The sequence below is a fragment of the Schistosoma haematobium genome, chromosome ZW (assembly GCF_000699445.3).
Source record: "Schistosoma haematobium chromosome ZW, whole genome shotgun sequence".
NCBI classification, from domain to species: domain Eukaryota; kingdom Metazoa; phylum Platyhelminthes; class Trematoda; order Strigeidida; family Schistosomatidae; genus Schistosoma; species Schistosoma haematobium.
Window position 1 is genome coordinate 18,604,527 of NC_067195.1, and position 20,828 is coordinate 18,625,354.

At 40.7% G+C, this 20,828-nt stretch overlaps 1 protein-coding gene across 1 annotated transcript in view; it reads right to left on the reverse strand.

Annotated features, from left to right (window-relative positions):
• The window catches only part of MS3_00010316 (uncharacterized protein), a 57,163-nt gene extending 39,025 nt beyond the window's left edge, over nucleotides 1-18,138 (reverse strand). Inside the window, exons 1-6 of the mRNA XM_051218678.1 lie at nucleotides 18,024-18,138; nucleotides 17,737-17,987; nucleotides 17,148-17,702; nucleotides 11,587-11,750; nucleotides 3,430-3,823; nucleotides 974-1,411 (exon numbers count right to left, since the gene is read on the reverse strand). Of these exons, the coding sequence (XP_051070600.1) occupies nucleotides 974-1,411; nucleotides 3,430-3,823; nucleotides 11,587-11,750; nucleotides 17,148-17,447 (1,296 nt within the window). The 5' untranslated portion in view covers nucleotides 17,448-17,702; nucleotides 17,737-17,987; nucleotides 18,024-18,138. The remainder of the gene's footprint in view (nucleotides 1-973; nucleotides 1,412-3,429; nucleotides 3,824-11,586; nucleotides 11,751-17,147; nucleotides 17,703-17,736; nucleotides 17,988-18,023) is intronic.
• Nucleotides 18,139-20,828: the final 2,690 nt, after the last annotated feature.

A 20,828-nucleotide genomic window follows, 5' to 3' on the forward strand; every position in this document is an offset into this window, starting at 1 on the left:
AAACCATCAAAACACACACAACCTGAACAACGGAAATATAACAGGGAACACCAGTGCTCTCCATTATCATCATTCACCAAACATTCAAACACCAATATTACAACGAAAAATCATCAACACAAAATCAACCCCATATACAAAATACTCAACATTCACATACACACACAAAACAAAACATGTACAACACACACTCCTTCATCATCATGTAGACAGAACATGGAACACGACTACGCAAATTAACATCGTCGTCCAACGAGAAATCTGTCCAACCATCAATGTCACTCTCATTACACCCACATATGTTAACAAGCAACAAGTGGATTGGTTGAGAGTACTTACATGCATTACACAAACTAAACCATCAAAACACACACAACCTGAACAACGGAAATATAACAGGGAACACCAGTGCTCTCCATTATCATCATTCACCAAACATTCAAACACCAATATTACAACGAAAAATCATCAACACAAAATCAACCCCATATACAAAATACTCAACATTCACATACACACACAAAACAAAACATGTACAACACACACTCCTTCATCATCATGTAGACAGAACATGGAACACGACTACGCAAATTAACATCGTCGTCCAACGAGAAATCTGTCCAACCATCAATGTCACTCTCATTACACCCACATATGTTAACAAGCAACAAGTGGATTGGTTGAGAGTACTTACATGCATTACACAAACTAAACCATCAAAACACACACAACCTGAACAACGGAAATATAACAGGGAACACCAGTGCTCTCCATTATCATCATTCACCAAACATTCAAACACCAATATTACAACGAAAAATCATCAACACAAAATCAACCCCATATACAAAATACTCAACATTCCCATAGAGATTGATAAATGAGTTAATATACACACAGAGAGAAAATCATGACAATTTCTTTTATTCAGTATTTTGTGAATATTTTTGTGGTGTTTGGTTTTGTGACTCACGTTTTTGTTCAGTTTTTGATTATTTATTGGTATCACGGGATAAGTGGTTTCTGCAGTAGATGAAATTGCGGACGCTAGTGATAACTCTGCTACAACACGGGGCCGATGAACATTGGATCTAGTTGGACGACCCAGTGCGTTATTTGATTCAGAAGTAGGAGTTTCTGAGCATGCACTTTTCTTTTCTAAGCTATCACAATTTTCATCTATATTTTGGTCAAAACTAGGATGGCGATTCACAGCTCGAAAAGGAATAACAAGTTTATGTTTCAGAGTTACTTGGTACGGTGAATTGGAATCGCTTAAGCTTTCAAGTGGTATAGGAATAGGAAGTTGCACTGTTGCTGGTGAAGTTGTAGTGTTCATTTTAACTTTTGAAATATGTTTAGATTGAATAGCATTCATTCGTCGCAACCATTGAGATGCGAAATAATAATCCTGGCAAGAGAAATAATGATTAGTAGTCCTTGCATAACGAATCAGTATACAATATGATCACTAGACTTGTTCACGAAAAAAGAAAAACGCTCAGGTACATTGAGAGCAATACATGGATACCTAAACAAAAGTAAAGCTTAGAAATTAGCTAATTTTCTGATTTTATTTATTTTTACTTTGCTGTATACCTGGAAAGTTAAAACAACTATAATGGTGAGATTATGTCTCAAAATGGAGGAACTACTATACTGTTAAATTAAAAATTTGGCTGAATAAAACAACCACTACATTTACCATTTGTGACACAGAAATTAACTGAATTACAGTATACCAAGCAGCAATGTATTTTAAGTCAAATGATGGAATAACTGGTAACAGAATCAATATTCTGGGTATTACTCAGTTATGGACACTGATACATTTGATTAATTCAAGATAGAAACGACTAGGCTTCAGAAGTTCAAAATCAAAAGAGACATTGATCTGAAGATGAATAAACAAGCGATGGGAATTTATAGTCTTAAAGACACAAACATGCGATACAATTAATTCTAAAAACACCTTCTGAATAATAAAATGATTAACTCAGCAAGAAATTCATTTACAAAGAGCTTATTTTCAAAGCCGTACAACCAAATATATTTACTCATGATAAATTATAGGCTAATTAATAAATCAGAGAGGGGTTTTGTGGATATCATAGTAATTTAATAATTGAATTTATGTTTCAATTTATGCTAGACCACCATGGAAAGCCTGGAATCACTGAACGGCCATTTCGTCCTAGTATGGGACTCCTCAGGAGTGCGCATCCATGATGGTCTAGCTTCCATTGACTCATGATTTCAATTACTAAATTGCTATAATATCCACAAAACCCCTCTCCGATTATAATCACCATATGCCAACTACAGACGGTCTCAAAAAGGTATTTCCTGGAGTTCTACTGAGAAGCAGTGACCAGTGGAATTCAACCGGGTCAGTTGTGAGATAGTAACTCACTGAAGATAATAGTGGATGGTGGCGCAATTTCGTGGATTGGTTGAAATTAGACATTAACACCATTGGATGCCGGCTCAGTGGTCTAGATGTTAAGCGTTCGCGCGCGAGACCGATAGGTCCTGGGTTTGAATCTTGCGAGGCGGGATCGTGGATGCGCACTGCTGAGAAGTCCCATACTAGAACGAAACGGCCGTCCAGTGCTTCCAGGTTTTCTATGGTGGTTTAGCTTCAATTGACCCGTGAATTCAACGATTAATTAATAAATGTCAAAATTTGACAATTGGTTATATGAAATTCGAATACATAATTCGAGATAAATAAACAACTATTTATTCGTATTAACCACTGAAGAAACTCTTAACTGTGCCAAAATCATCAGAAGTTAAAACACAAATTATTCTTGAAGGAAATGATCTGAAACGAGTTTTAAACAAGTGGGATTTCATTGAACTTACATTACATGAATCATATCAAAGAACGAGCATTTTGATGTCAAATTCCATCATTTCGATGATAAATAAATGGTGTATCAACTTTAAAACCATATTAAAAGACGTTTCAAAACAGAAAATTTTGCCCAAATTATATTAACTAAACAGATATTTGGAGAAGTTTGAACTACATTTTTATTACCGCATAGCCCTAATAATGTGGTGATTCATTCTGCTGTATATAAGTGATGGGGTAACGATTGAAGAAATGAATATCATCAAAAACCCGGATGGTTCTTGGTACCTTATGTTAATCCCCCTTGACATGAAAATATGTGACCTATGATTTTAAGAAATCAACTACAAAACTAACTAATAAGCGATTTCAGAAATTAATTTTCATCAAGTGCTAAGAACTACACCTGTGTTTCATTAACAGTAAATGAAAAGACATATAAACGATCCGGTCAACAAAATCATTCAGTGAGTAGAGGCATTAATTTCCAGGCAACTGTGCTACTTAAGAATCACATAATCAACTAAAAATGTAGTAAATTGAAAACATTTAGAAAATAAGAAACTGACCTGGACATAGGGATTAGATACCATCAAAGGACGCAACTGAATCAATAACACACCAATTGCTTCATAGTCTGTCATCCAACTACCACTGTTTGGGTCGCTTTCTTTATCTATGGACACTTCCTCGAGTGGAGCAACGAATCCTGTTGGTTGTTTTGAACACGGTATAACAGTTGATGATAGACTAACAGACTGTTTCGACTCGATATTTGTTGGTTGAACAGGAAAACGTGAGAGGTATGATGAAAGCGGAAAACTATTGGGTTGGACATTTGGCAACATTATTCCACGAACGCTCGGAGGTGACATCAAAGGATTGTGCTGACTTGAAGAAACAGGTGAAACAACAGGTTGTTGTTGTTGTTGAAGGATGCACTGATTTCGCATAAATGCTAAACTGCAAAATAATATTGAATTAAATAAATCAAATACTTGAGGCTTCCAACTTTAACAAATACCAGAAAAATGCATCCCAGATTACACTACCTGACCCCAAAATCCCTGGTACAGCCAAGAGAGAAGAGGGCCTGACCTCCCTCTCTAAATGCTCTCACACGGCCACGCATATAAACCTCTGCTAGGGAAGTTAGACCCGCTGCATTCCCGCGGCGAGGGTGTTCTTCACCACAATGAGGATGACAAGCGAATGTCCGGCGCTTTAACCGGATTCCAAATCAATAGTGCACATGGTTTTGATTTGGACGTCCCTAACTTTCTTCCACCCTACTCCTACGCTAGAAGACACCGTTCATCGAGATAGGAGGTGGTTGGACATACGTAACACATGTCTCAATCACCTCAGTTGAAGATTAACTTTCTCATCAATCGGTTTTCAATCCTTACCTAGTACATTATTCCTAACCCAGGCATTCCTTACTTCGTGGTCCCAAAATACACTAGCAATGCTTCGAAGACACCTATGATCGAATACCGAAACCAATGGTGCACATGGTCTCCAGTATCCTAAGGGAACAAATGGCGTATGAACCAATCGTTGGTCACCGGCTACCATGGCACTGCATCTCCTCATGATGCTCCACTGCCTTGTGGATCAGACCTTTAGGTCAAAGGCTTGGGGTGTGGCCCTCTAAGAAAACCACCTGCTTCGGTCTGGCCACCCGGGCAGTATCACAGCCCACACACAAATAAAATGAAAATGACGATATTTACTGAAAATTCTATTCACGCTTCGATTAACAGTCAAACAATTCACACCATTATTATTATTATTATTATTATTATTATTATTATTATTATTATTATTATTATTATTATTATTATTTACCACGTCACTTATTCACTCCCTTTTATTCCCACTTTGTGTATCCTTATTTTTCGACTTATACAGCAGCTCGCCTATGATGGAAACTCGGTTCTATCTAAACGTTCTCGAGTCACTGCCTGGTTGAAAATTATATGCTACCACCAAATACGAATACTGAAGCAGTTCTTCTGAAACTACGTGCACCATTCAAACTGGCTGCCTTCAACGTTCGCACACTTATGCAGGTCGGACAACAGATAGGAAAGTTTCGATAATGATATTAGAAGACGAAGATTATCAAAATTTATCAAAGGGACTAATTGTTTTAAAGATAGGAAAGTCTTAATATCGACGTTTGTTGTCTATTCGAGACCCGTATTCAAGACTCTGGTGAAGTACTACAAATTTGCTCTCCATCTGTCGTTTCGAAAAGCTTGTTTAAAATGTGTTTATCCGGGGACCCTGTGGCATCTTCGCCTGGTCTTGCTGGCGTTGGTGTCGCACTAAGCGCTAGAGCCGAGACAGCACTAATCGATCGGATCCCCATTAACAGTCGGCTATGTGCTGTTAGATTAGAGAATTCCATCAAAGTGAGAAGAAATCGGCGTGAGAAACGATATCTTTTCGTCATCTCCGCCTATGCCCCAACAGATTGCAGCCCGGATGCAATCAAGGATAAATTCTACCACCAGTTAACTGATCTCCAGAAAGTGCGTTCGACAGATATTGTAGTACTAGCCGGAGACTTGAATGCTCAGATCGGGCATCTAGGCATCAGATCAATGCACGTATAGTGAATCCCGACCGAAGCTGCTACCTTGATGCGACGGTCGGGCTTGCCTATCGTGATGACCCAAGTGAGCTATATTGACTGGAACATATGTTCCCGTAGGTTCTACCATGCCAGGCAGGTCGATTGGAGAACGGTAAGACTACAAGCAGCAACTCAAGGTCTAAGGGCGAAGTCGTACTGCTGACTGTACAGAGGTGTGGTAGCAGTAAGGTGTTTCCCTCAGACAACCAGCATCTGCAGCGATACTGCCTTCTCACAAGGAGGGGTGGGGTTGGGTTAGAAAAGGTCGACCCTAAAAACGTCACACCCCACCTTACCTCACGGATTTCCGTCTCCGGCGGTAAAGCCTATTGAAGAACGGAGCTAACACGTCAAAAACCTTCCACAAAAGGCCGTGCGCGACCGGCCTCAAGCAGTTGTCCCTTTGGCTCTGCAGTCACACTCCCATGTCTTTAAGACCAACACCAATCTAATTTCCTTCTCAGGTTCCTCAAGAAATACCCTTCCATGGTGTAGGCAGCCGGGAAGTGACATCAGCCCTCATACCCGTAACAGCACACGAGACCAAGGTGGTCACATTCAAATCCTTCCTACGCCTCCTAATACCTCTCTTATCTCCATGACTAACCCTCCTCATATCGCTTTATCACCTCGCACCGCTAGGGCAAACGATTCGAGTACACCGAACGTTATTCCTAGTCTCCTGAAACCACGCTCTAAACTACAGGTAGGAGCTTTTAACGTCCGAACACTGTGCCAAATAGGACAGCAGGCTTCCTTAGCTAAGACTTTAGAATCTCGCGCCATCGATGTGTGCTGCGTCTCCGAAACGCGCATACAGGATCCGAGTAGCGTCATTCACTTGACCTCATCATGCCAAAATAAAGAACCAACTCGATTCCCACTTCGTGTATCTGGAAGCCCTGATTCTGCTTCCCGTGGCCTCGCTGGCGTAGGTATAGCATTGAGTCCTAGGGCAGAACTAGCCCTCTTAGAGTGGATCCCAGTAGACAGTCGTTTGTGAGCTGTCTGACTAAACGAAACAGTAAGGACTCGGAAAGATAGCAACACTCGTCGTTGCTTCTTCGTCGTCTCTGTCCATTCTCCGACTGACTGCAGCTCAGATGATGTAAAAGATGAGTTTTACAGAACGCTTTCCGGCCTTCTCCGAAAAGCTAGGCGCTCGGATGTAGTAATAGTGGCTTGTGACTTTAATGCTCAAGTAGGTAAAATAAGCGAAAGGGAAAGACACCTGGGTGGATCTTATAGCATCGTGGCTCAAAGAACAGATAATGGCGACCGTCTGTTGCAGCTATGCTCAGATAACCTCCTGTTTCTTGCAAATACTAACTTTAAGCATAAGGAAAAACATCTTTTGACATGGCGACCCCCTAATTCGTCCCAACGTTGGACTCAAATAGATCACATCGCTATCAGCTATCGATGGAGGGGCTCGATAGAAGACTGTCGCTCGTTCTGGAGTACATGCTTAGATTCAGATCATGCTCTAGTGCAAGCGCGTATTTGTTTGCGTCTTACTGGGCGTAGGAAAGACGCTGCAAGTAAACCTCTTAGGGTCCTACTTAATGATAGCCAAGCTAAGAATATATTTCAGGAACAACTAGAAGAAACAGTTAGGCAGCCATGTAAGTGATGCCCACACCGAAGCAGCGTAGAATGATATCCGAAAAGCTGTGGAAACAGCAGTGATATCTGCTAGTAAGGTAAACCATAAGGTTAGGGAGAAACACTGGGTCTCAGCAGCATCTATCGCACTGATAGGTGCTCGAAAACTTATCCCATCTGGCTCTGAACATAACGAAGAGCGGAGTCAGCTTAAGCGCATGCTGATAAGAAGCCTACGCAATGATTGTGAACAGCGATGGGAAGCGAAAGCAAGAGATGGAAAAGGCAGCGGCAATAGGTAACCGCAGACAATTGTTCAGACTTGTTAATGAAACCGGTATTAGGAACCCGACTGTTAGTGAAACACTCTCAGAGAAAGATGGACATATTATACATTCTCAATCCAGGAGATTGGATCGATGGGCAGAACACTTTAAGGATCAGTTCAACTGGCCTTCAAATGCACTTCGATTTCCCACGATCTCCAGTCGACCTGAATGGCAAGTTGATGTATGTCCTCCAATTCTTTGCAAAGTTGGAAAAGCTATAGGAAATCTGAAGCGTGGGATAGCAGCAGGCCTTGACAGGTTTATGCCTGAGATTTTTAAGGATAGTGGTCCAGCATTAGCAGTGAGATTGACTGAGGCCATAGGTAGTATCTGGGAACTGAACGCAATCCCATCTGACTAATCTCAATCACTGATTGTGCCAGTTTTTAAGAAAGGACAAAAGTCCTCTTGTGACAATCACAGAGGAATCAGTTTGACTAATGTAATGTCTAAAATATTAGCTTCAATAATACTTCGACGCCTAACTAAAGCTCGTGAAGAGCAGACTAGAGAAAATCAGGCTGGTTTTCGATCTAAACATGGTTGTACAGACCACATATTCACACTACGTCAGGTTCTAGAACACAGACACACGTTCAGACGCCCCACAATCATAGTATTTCTCGACCTTAAAGCAGCATTCGACTCTGTCGATCGTAAGGTTCTATGACAGTGTTTGTCACTGAAAGGAGTACCAAAGAAGTACATTAACCTTGTAAAGGCTCTCTACTCGAACACAACTGGTCGAGTAAGAGCTTATGGCGAACTGTCATCAAAATTGATTACCTCAAGTGGTGTTCGTCAGGGCTGCCGACTCTCTCCATTCTTGTTCAACTTTGTCGTCGACGTACTTTTAGAGATAACACTTTCCTCGTCTAAATTTCCATGGGTTGAACTTCCGCCGGGAGGTTCACTTGTTGACTTAGAATATGCTGATGACATAGTTTTATTTGGTGAAGACGCTGACAAAATGCAGAGTCTTATGACCACTCTAAGCAACAATGCAAGCATGTTCGGGATGCGATTCTCCCCCTCGAAATGTAAAATATTGCTTCAGGATTGGGTTGCATTGACGCCCGAACTAATGATAGGGAGTGAAGTAATTGAGTGTGTCGACCGCTTCACTTATCTTGGAAGTCTCATCAGCCCCTGTGGTCTGGTGTGTGACGAAGTCTCAGCACGGACACAGAAGGTTCGACTAGTTTTTACCAACTTGCGTCATTTATGGCGTAGGCGAGATATCCGTCTATTAACCAAAGGACGGGTTTACTGTGCAGCAGTTCGTTCCGTCCTACTTTATGCCAGTGAAACATGGCCGGTAAGAGTAGAGGATATTCGTAGGTTACTAGTATTTGATCATAGGTGTCTTCAAAATATTGCTCGTATATCCTGGGACTATCGAGTAAGTAACACAGTTGTTAGGGAACGGGTACTAGGTAAGGATGGCAAATCAATTGATGAAGTACTGAAACTTCATCAGTTGAGATGGCTGGGACACGTGTTACGTATGCCCAACAACCGACTGCCTGGACGTGCGATGTTCAGTGATATAGGAGTAGGTTGGAAGAAAGCTAAGGGGCGGCCAGACCAAAACATGGCACAAGTCCATGAAGTCACTGACAAGTGGACTGAGTCATGTTGGTAGGTGTAGACTACCTGTTTGGGGACTGCGAGATGATAGCAACCGATGGTTAGAGACCGTGAATGACATGGCTCAAAATCGTTTGCAATGGAGCAGGTGCATACACTCTTTGTGTTCTCCCAAATTTTGATCTCCTTATTCCTCCTTGTCTCTTTTTTTTCTCTTCCCAAGTTTATTTCACTGTATTATACTCTTTAAATAACATCTCCAAACACTAATTTTCCTGATTACTGATTATACTCTTATTACCTCTACCACTACGGTGTTTGAATTGACAATTGTATCTGTGTACTAATGTGGTGTGGCAACTCGAACTGATATACGTACGTACGAACGAAGTTCGACGTTGTTACTGACTGACTGACTGAAAGCCAGAGCGGCTTATGCCAATCTGGGCCATCTTTGGCGCCTTCGTGATGTGAGTCTGGCTGTTAAAGGTCGGATCTACAACGCGTCGGTGAGAGCAGTTCTGCTCTATGCTTGTGAAACCTGGCCTCTCCGAGTTGAGGATGTTAGACGACTCTCTGTGCTTGGTCATCGCTGTCTCCGAAGGATTGCTGACATCCAGTGGCAACACCATGTTAGTAATGCAGAGGTTCGGCATCGTGTGTTCGGGCACAGAGATGATAATTCAATTGGTGTCACCATCTTGAAACATCGACTTCGGTGGCTTGGACATGTTCTACGAATGTCGTCCCAGAGAATTCCATGTCGTGCATCATTTGTCGACGCTGAGACTGGTTGGAAAAAGCGGAGAGGTCGTCAGTGTATGACATGGTCTCGTGATATGAAAGAAATCTGCAAAGGGCTGGCTTCTGTTGGTCCTTCACGACTCCCTAGCTGGATTCCGAGAGATGGTGCGACACAGTGGCTAGAGACGTTATCAGATATGGCTCAGAATAGAAGCCAGTGGCGATTCTGCTGTAACCTTCTTTTACTTTCTTCATAAAAAGTGGTTGTGTCTTCCTTAACTGAAAGATTTCTTCTGGTTGTACCTTTCCGCTTACCCCATTATTACTATTATTATTATTATTATTATTATTATTATATGTGCCTGGTCCTACGTTGTGGCTGACTGACTGACTGATTAGTATTGTTATTATTACACTACCTTACACTAATCTGGTCGTTATTGTTCTTTTTTTCTTTTACGCTCCTCACCTTTCTTTTTCTCTTCCCATTCTCATTGTTTTGTGTAGCGCATATATATTTGGTGCCCTCTTGTACCAATATTTTCTTGTGTTCAAATAAATAAATAAATAATCTACCTGAAAAGGAAGTCGGATTAGTGTTGGTCTTGACGACCTGGGAGTGTGACTGCAGAGCGCAGAGGACAACTGCTCGAGGCCGGTCGCGCACGGCCTTTTTGTGGCAAGTTTTTAACGTGTTAGCTCCGTTCTTCAAAAGGCCTTACAGCCGGAGACGGAAATCCGTGAGGTAAGGTGGGGTGTGACGTTTTTAGGAACGACCTTTTCTAACCCCTTCCTTCCTTGTGAGAAGGCAGCTCTTAGTACTAATGTTTGTGTTCAGATGAATAGTTTTAAACCAACAGGTCCCCTGGTTTGAACCCCACTCTACTTCGGTTTGGACGATCGAGTAGTATCACTAGCCGTCACACTTAGAGTAGGGTTGATATCCAGGTACCTGGTGAATTAAATAGTTGAATATTTTTATTTATTACTAAGTAATTTCAATTTTCTCCTTATAGATTGTGCATTTAAAGTGGTTATTCACTTTCTGTCAGTCTATCACAGATCTCCCATTCAACAGGTTTCGAATTGAGTTTAGTTTACTTATTTTCTCTGTTATAGAGAAAGAACGGCGAAAGATGATATTATCGGTACCACTCAGTCCCAAGTTCGGACCCTATAATAACTTGATAAATTCAAATGAACTAACTAGCAACTAATCAATAATCTAGTGTGTGCATATAATTTATAAAATCATAAATTGACTGACGACCAAGAAGCACAATTCACTACTGAATTATATATCTGTTTCCGTCTTAATAAATCCCCATTTACCCACTTTGGTTTGAGCAACCGAATAACATCATTACCTCACGCTTAGAGTGTAACTCATACCCAAATACCTGGTAGACGAGCTAATTTATATATTACATGGGTACGGAAACTGTTTGAGTTATAAACTTCGCAACTACAGGGAAACTAGAAACAAATTGAGTGGATTATATCAACTGACTTCTTTCCAACAAACGGGTGCAAATACATACCTCTACGTAATGTGATACTCTACAAGTTTTATGTCAAACGTATTTTCGTGACTGATCTTAAAGTTCGCGCCTACATCGTGCAAACTTTTCATTTAGTGTCTCTGACGTAGTAATTTAGTGAAGTTGACCACAGTAAACTGAGTCATATCTCATGTATATCAGCAGACGACACCACTCTACTGGTCAACTCTTGAAATATAGCAGTTGTATACATTAACAACATAAATTCGACGACTAAATGAAATATGAATATTCAGTCCAAATAATACTTACCCATGAATTTGTGAGTAATCCAACTTTGAGGGATGTCGATTTTTAAATACAGACTGCATTGCCGGTAACGTGGGGAAAACATTGGCATCAGTGGGAAACTGTCCCTTCAAAATATCCAATGAAAAGGGGTTAGCGCGTAAATGATTGGCATGTATTCCATTCTGCTATAACAAAAAGAGTGGATTTTTATGTCAACAACAGTAATGAAAAAGATTATCAGTTCAGATATCTAGGAATTTTAGCAGTTACCATGAGTACAAAATCTAAATGAAATGATTTGTTCACTAAACCAACACACTATGGTTAGGCACGAAGATTAATGAAGATAAAAATCGTGTAACACAACAAACTAACTCCCTCAATATTATGTACAAACTGTAATGACTACATTTGTACAGTGCGATAGCTTAAAGTGCCGAATATCCCCCCGGTAAATCTGTTGACGCAATACCGGTCTGAAAACAGACCTGCCCATTATGTGTCAGTGTAATCGGTCGCTACATTTAGAGCCCAAATAATTGCCTATGTAAGATACTCAACATCCATTGGCCGGATACCATCAGCAACAGCCTTCTCTAGGAGAGAACAAACCAACTTCCAGCTGAAGACGAAAGTAGAAAAAGACGAAGGAAATGAATACGACATACATTACGCAAATCATCAAACTGCATCACGAGGCAAGCACTAACTTGAAATCCTGATGGGAAGCGGAAAAGAGGAAGGCCAAAGAACACATTACGTCGGGAAATAAAAGCAGATGTGAAAAATACGAATAACACCTGGAAAGAGTAGGAAAGGTTTGTCCAGTACAGGGTTGGATGGAGAGTGTTGGTGGGCGGCCTATGCCCCTCCACGACGAGTTACTTTATTTATTGGAAAACAAACAAATATTGGTACAAGAGGGCACCAAATATATATGCGCTACACAAAACAATGAGAATGGGAAGAGAAAAAGAAAGGTGAGGAGCGTAAAAGAAAAAAAGAACAATAACGACCAGATTAGTGTAAGGTAGTGTAATAATAACAATACTAATCAGTCAGTCAGTCAGCCACAACGTAGGACCAGGCACATATTATAATAATAATAATAATAATAATAATAATAATAATAGTAATAATGGGGTAAGCGGAAAGGTACAACCAGAAGAAATCTTTCAGTTAAGGAAGACACAACCACTTTTTATGAAGAAAGTAAAAGAAGGTTACAGCAGAATCGCCACTGGCTTCTATTCTGAGCCATATCTGATAACGTCTCTAGCCACTGTGTCGCACCATCTCTCGGAATCCAGCTAGGGAGTCGTGAAGGACCAACAGAAGCCAGCCCTTTGCAGATTTCTTTCATATCACGAGACCATGTCATACACTGACGACCTCTCCGCTTTTTCCAACCAGTCTCAGCGTCGACAAATGATGCACGACATGGAATTCTCTGGGACGACATTCGTAGAACATGTCCAAGCCACCGAAGTCGATGTTTCAAGATGGTGACACCAATTGAATTATCATCTCTGTGCCCGAACACACGATGCCGAACCTCTGCATTACTAACATGGTGTTGCCACTGGATGTCAGCAATCCTTCGGAGACAGCGATGACCAAGCACAGAGAGTCGTCTAACATCCTCAACTCGGAGAGGCCAGGTTTCACAAGCATAGAGCAGAACTGCTCTCACCGACGCGTTGTAGATCCGACCTTTAACAGCCAGACTCACATCACGAAGGCGCCAAAGATGGCCCAGATTGGCATAAGCCGCTCTGGCTTTCACTATACATGCATTGATCGGATGCCTAGATGCCCGATCTGAGCATTCAAGTCTCCGGCTAGTACTACAATATCTGTCGAACGCACTTTCTGGAGATCAGTTAACTGGTGGTAGAATTTATCCTTGATTGCATCCGGGCTGCAATCTGTTGGGGCATAGGCGGAGATGACGAAAAGATATCGTTTCTCACGCCGATTTCTTCTCACTTTGATGGAATTCTCTAATCTAACAGCACATAGCCGACTGTTAATGGGGATCCGATCGATTAGTGCTGTCTCGGCTCTAGCGCTTAGTGCGACACCAACGCCAGCAAGACCAGGCGAAGATGCCACAGGGTCCCCGGATAAACACATTTTAAACAAGCTTTTCGAAACGACAGATGGAGAGCAAATTTGTAGTACTTCACCAGAGTCTTGAATACGGGTCTCGAATAGACAACAAACGTCGATATTAAGACTTTCCTATCTTTAAAACAATTAGTCCCTTTGATAAATTTTGATAATCTTCGTCTTCTAATATCATTATCGAAACTTTCCTATCTGTTGTCCGACCTGCATAAGTGTGCGAACGTTGAAGGCAGCCAGTTTGAATGGTGCACGTAGTTTCAGAAGAACTGCTTCAGTATTCGTATTTGGTGGTAGCATATAATTTTCAACCAGGCAGTGACTCGAGAACGTTTAGATAGAACCGAGTTTCCATCATAGGCGAGCTGCTGTATAAGTCGAAAAATAAGGATACACAAAGTGGGAATAAAAGGGAGTGAATAAGTGACCAACAGGCAAGATTCTGTAAGGATAGATCGTGTACAGACCAAATCGCAACTCTACGGATCATTGTGGAACAATCAATTGAATGGAATTCATCACTCTACATCAACTTCTTTGACTACGAAAAGGCATTTGATAGCGTGGACAGGAGAACACTATGGAAGCTTCTTCGACACTACGGCGTACCTGAGAAGATAGTCAACATAATACGGTATTCCTATGATGGATTACACTACAAAATAGTGCATGGAGGACAGGTCACAGACTCGTTCTAGGTAAAGACCGGTGTAAGGCAAGGTTGCTTACTCTCACTCTTTCTCCTGGTGACTGACTGGATCATAAAGACGTCAACATCTGGGAAGAGGCATGGGATACAGTGGACATCTAGGATGCAGCTGGACGATCTAAACTTTGCAGATGATCTGGCTTTCCCATCGCATACGCAACAACAAATGCAGACGACGACCAGTGTAGCAGCAGCCTCAGCAGCAGTAGGTCATAACATACACAAAGGGAAAAGCAAGATTCTCCGATACAACACAGCATGCAACAATCGAATCACACTTGACGGAGATTCGGAAGATGTAAAAACCTATACATATCTGGGCGACATCATTGATGAACACGGCGGATCTGATGTATATGTGAAGGCGCGGATAGGCAAAGCAAGAGCAGCATGTCTACAAATAAAGAACATCTGGAACTCAAAACAACTGTCAACCAACACCAAAGTCAGAATTTTCGATACAAATATCAGGACAGTTTAACTCTATGGGGCGGAAACTTGGAGAAGTACGAAAGCCATCATCCAGAAGATACAAGCGTTTATTAACAGTTGTTTAAGCAATACTTCGGATCCATTGAGCAGACACTACCAGCAACAACCTACTGTGGGAGAGAACACACCAGATTCCAACGGAGGAAGAAGGTGGATAGGACACACATTGAGAAAAGCACCCAACTGCGTCACAAGGAAAGCCCCCACCTGGAATCCTCAAGGCCAAAGCAAAAGAGGAAGATCAAAGAACACATTACGCCGAGAAATAAATACAGACATAAGAATGAATAACAATTGGATAGAGCTAGAAAGGAAGGCCCAGGACAGAGTGGATTGGAGAATGCCAGTCAGCGGCCTATGCTCAAATCGGAGTAACAGGCGTAAGTAAGTAAGGCTGTCGTTAAACATTTCTCATTTGACGAGAATCAACAACTTTCTACGGGATAACTCGAATAGGATGATCATAATCAGTTTTCAGTCGATTAATCCTATTAGAATACCAGTCTCTTATAAGAACATTTAAATTCTAAGCTTTCACCAAACTGCGAGAAAACGTTGGGACTGAAAGAATGCTAGTATTTGACTGATATTTTCCAACTTTTATCTTGGTGTATTTCCACCTTTAATTAACGGACATTACGAGTGAACAATCACTTATAACACGTGCTTTAGGTGGGTATTTTACATAACAAAGTTTAATTTTCCTTAGAGATTTAATGTATGGTGCCTGTGGAAATGATTGATAACCTGCACATTCAAAACTTAGATTTTATCACGCCACCAAAGAAGATAACAATTTTTAATCGTACTTCAGGGGTAGTGAATTAGATATGAAATTCAGTTGCACTTTGGTCAGATCCTAAGAGACACAAGCTAGGTCAATGTAGTCCGATCGGAAGACTTGAATGGAAATCTTAGCTTTTCTTACAGGTTTGCTCAGTAAAGTGAGTGACTCTATTGATACACTCTGTAAGCTTGGGCCCCCAAATGCCCTGGTACGGCCGAGAGTGGGGAGAGTCCGCTCTCCCTCTCGAAATACTCTCACATGGCCACGCGTATATAGCCTCTGCCAGGGAAGTTCTACTCACTGCCTTCTCGTGGCGGGGGTGTTTTTTACGAAAATGAGAGGACGAAAAGCGAATGTTCGGCGCTTTAACCGGATTCCAGACCAATGGTGCACATGGGCTCCAGTATCCTAAGGGAACAAATGGCGTATGAACCAATTGTTGGCCACCGGCTTCCATGGGACTGCATCTCCTCACGATGCTCCACTGCCTTGTGGATCAGACCTTCAGATCGAAGGCTCCGGGTGTGGCCACCTAAGAAAAACACCTGCTTCGGTTCGGGCACCCGGGCAGTATCACAGCCCTCACACATATCGAATGAGATTTGTGTGGCGCATATGTATTTCGTGCCTCCTTGTGCCAATATCTATGTGTTAAAATAAATAAATAAATAATAAAGCTTGGAATATGCTAACTAAAATGGATAAAAAGACTCTATTAGACTTAATATCGAGTAAAGAACTATCCAGAACTTATTCCTAATGTTTACAAAATCGAGTATATGTCAATACCCATCGGTTAAGTACCGCTCAGATGGTATACTGATCGCATGTTCAGTACCCCTGACCACAAGTTGAATCAAATATAAGACTTCGTGAAGAAACACGAATTAATATTGTATGAATTTCTATCTAAATCATGTTTATACTGGCTTAAATGGAAATACATCAAGAAATACACATCAAATGAAGTATGACACTACAACCACCAATGAAATCCCTTGAATTTATTTTATAGGCAGAGAAATTAAAACTCAAAGTAATGGGACGTCGCAATATATTGTTGATGGCCGATGATAAGCATAAAACGAGTTATAAGTAGTAATACGTGTGTTTAGTTACATGCATCTACTACTGTTATTTCGCTCTTGGAAATAAATAATTTGAGTAGTGCGAGTGCTCCCTTATAAGGTGACAAAAACAAGTCGAACTAAATACCACTACTACAACTGCCTACTTTATAGATTTAGTTTGGATTTATTGAAGTTGAGTATTTGCTTTTAAAAAATGCTAGTTAATTCAAACGGTAGTTAAATAATGAAACATTTGAATACAAAGAAAATTCTGGGGTTTTAAAATTTATGAGCTTTGAAATAGCAAAGTAAAATTACTAACAACCTGTAGAAATAATAAGAATCCCAATAAATGAAAGGAGAAATTCATAATTCCAAATGTTGTATGAACACTCACATGGACAGATAGAGAATTTTGAACTGCTTGTGACTGGCAGACGCGATTCCCAGAAGAAAACACAGGGCTAGGATACAATTTGTGCTGACTAACTGGTACAATATTTTGGAGGTTTCTTGAAGATTGAGAAGCTTTGGGGAATAATTCAGTACCGACTTCCCTTGTTTGAGATTCTGTAGCTACCTTACGTGACAAGTAATTTTCTGTAGAAGCTTCTGGTGGTATAGATACAGTCTTGACAGATGGTGGAGGGTAAACATTTAATGATCGGAGTATATCGATTACGTTTTTCGACTTCATATTACAATCGGACGCTGTGCTGATCTTGCCACTTCCATATCCAACCTCATAACTACCATCAATGCTCCAGATGTCACGAGTCCTATCAAGAATGTCAGTAGGAGCAGTCGGATATGCAGGTGTGTTTCTCAGATGCTGAAATGAGTCTTCGTTGAGCTGTTGGTAAGAAACCTTCCTGGATATATCTAGGATAGCAGGATCCTCAAAGGTCTCATCTAATACTAGCTTTTGAAGTGTTTCCTCAACATCGACAACCTTCAGAAAATATAACTGTGATCTGTTCACTTACTTTTTCGCCCCCATCATCCACAGTCACACCACAACCGAGGTCATTCGTTTGCCATAAGAACGAAAGACCACCAGTGTCATTCCAGAACTTTGGTAGTTCATCAGCAGTTGGAGATTCTTCGGAAACTTTATGAAAATTCTGCACAAATTGATCATGTTCGTTCTCCCAGTCACCTGAAAGTTATTATAATAAGAATGACCCAAACCTATCTCTGCACAGTCGAATGTCTCTTCGTTTAGAAGATCGGGATCCTAAAGCGTGAAATTATTCCATTTAAAATATGTTACCTCTTCCGAATCATCCATATATTAAGGACCTAAATGACTGATGACTTTACAGAACCAGGACAAATCATATCGAAGAGGCGCAACAAGTTAAAACAGGCGGTGCACAATGTACAATGCTTGGAATTCGGATGACTCGGAAGGTTTTTAGCAAATTAGAGGAAACTTTCGCCTAATAGATTCACATGTTCAGTAGCGCTGGACCATCATTACTTCCAAGCAAAGACTTAAATACATTAAATAAACCAAGCGTAAATATTGATAAATTTGTATGAAATATTGTCTCAATTCCCTAATAAATCAAGCTTCCTCTTGAAGAACTCCTGAGAACTTTCTCGATACTGCTTAGTTTACAAACAATTTCAAAGCTTTTCCTCTCGTAAAGCGTGAAGGGTGCGCCTACCCTATAGTTTGACATGTATCTCATTTCTGGATATTACTCCTGTAGCGGTAAATAAATCTCCAAAATAAGTGGTTCCATAAGTTCTCAATATTAACGTTGACCTCGTCAGTTTCACTAGACATGCCATTAGTTATATATCCTTAGTCACTCATTTGCACCAGATCACGTCTGAGTATGCCGTGCTGTGCGTTTCCAACAACAACTAGTCGGGTAAGATTATATACTCCTAGACACACCGGCTATTATCTAACTATATCCTCAAACCCCATCATCCCCAAATATCGGTCAGACTGTATTTTAGATCCTCGAATAAAAAGGAATTACAGACCACAAAAATGTCAAGCAACGAATATCCTAGTGCTTGCTTTTGGATGACATTTAAATAGGTAGAAAGTCAGCAATAAGAAGGTACAACAGGCACATTATATTAAGCCTCATAACTGATAATACTTTCAAGGATCAAACTATTTTAAATGTATCAACAGAAAGTGAAAATACTAATTTTTCTGGTAGACAATTAGGGCAGTTCTTAAGCTTTTCGAGGATGCAACTGACACGGATATGTAAATAAGACACATTAGTTCAGTAATCATAGTACATATTCAGCCAGTCAAAACAAACTCAGAACCAGGCACAAACATGGATGATTTTAAAGTGTCAAAGTACATTCTCCCAAGTTGAAATTAACGGTAAGAACAGTAAAGGAGCACAAATAAAGCAGATAGTAGATATCGGATCATTGTAGAACAATCAGTTAAATGGAACTCGTCACTATACATCGATTTCCTAGATTATGAAAAAGCATTTGACAGTATGAATAGGAGAACGTTATGAAACCTTGACGCTACGGTGTACTTGAGAAAATCGTTCACATTATCCGTAATTCATGCCATGGACTACACTGCAAAGTCGTGCATAGAGGACAGCTGAGAGATGCATTCCAAGTAATGACCGGTGTCAGACAAGGCTGTCTACACCCCACCTTCCTCTTCCTTCTGGTGGTTGTCTGGACTATGAAGACCTATGCTTCTCAGAGGAAGCACGGGATACAATAAACAGCCTGGATGCACCTAGACGATTTAGACTTCACAGATGACCTAGCTCTCCTGTTCCATACACATCAACAAATGCAGGTCAAAACAGTCAGCGTAGCATCAGTGGACCCCAACACACACAAGGAAAAACCAAGATCCTCAAATATAACATAGAGAACACCAACTCAATCACACTCGATGGAGATCTGGAAGAGTTGGGAACTTTCACATATCTAGGAAGCACCATCGACGAAAAATGAGGATCCGATGAGGATGCAAAGGCAAGGGTAGAATTCCTATAACTGAAGAACATATAGAACCCAGATCAATTATCAGGCAACATCAAAGTCAGAATCTTCCATATAAACATTAAGACAGTTCCACTGTACAGAAATGAAAAGAACCACCACAAGCATCATCAAAAAAGTACAGGTATTTATAAACAGCTGTCTATAAAAGATATTCCACAACCAATGACCAGAGGTGGTTTGGACACAGTTTACGCAAATCCGGTTGCAACTTCGGTTATTTAGGAAGTCTGGTCAGTCCTAATGGATTGGTGTCTAACGAAAAAGACTTTCGATCAATATCAATACGTAAGCCAAGACATCTCTACTGTACGGAGCGAAAACTTGAAGAATTATCTTAACATCATCAAGAAGGTGCAGGTATTTATAAATAGTTGTCTGAGCAAGATATTCAACATCCATTGGCCGGATACCATCAGCAACAGCCTTCTCTAGGAGAGAACAAACCAACTTCCAGCTGAAGACGAAAGTAGAAAAAGACGAAGGAAATGAATACGACATACATTACGCAAATCATCAAACTGCATCACGAGGCAAGCACTAACTTGAAATCCTGATGGGAAGCGGAAAAGAGGAAGGCCAAAGAACACATTACGTCGGGAAATAAAAGCAGATGTGAAAAATACGAATAACACCTGGAAAGAGTAGGAAAGGCTTGTCCAGTACAGGGTTGGATGAGGAGTGCTGGTGAGCGGCCTTTACCCCTTCATGAGGAGTAACGGGAGTAAGTAAGTAAGTCAGTAAGTAAACAAGCCCTTCTAACCGTCATATAAACTGTGCTTAAATTTTCCTTCTGCATGAATCAAGGTGTTAAGTTTGTCCTACATTGTTCCCACATGTTCCTTTTCTACCCTTTTGTATATTGTTTTATACTACTTATTTACATTCAGTAGGCAGCTGTATGCCCAACAATTTTCACACTTACGTTGTAACTCAAGTTGTACTGTAACATTCTGGAATGTTCACATATATCTTTAACGTTTATTTTACTTATCATTGTATTTATCATTATAATCACTGTAATTTAATTACTGTAACGGTTATCCACAGTTTTGTGCATTTG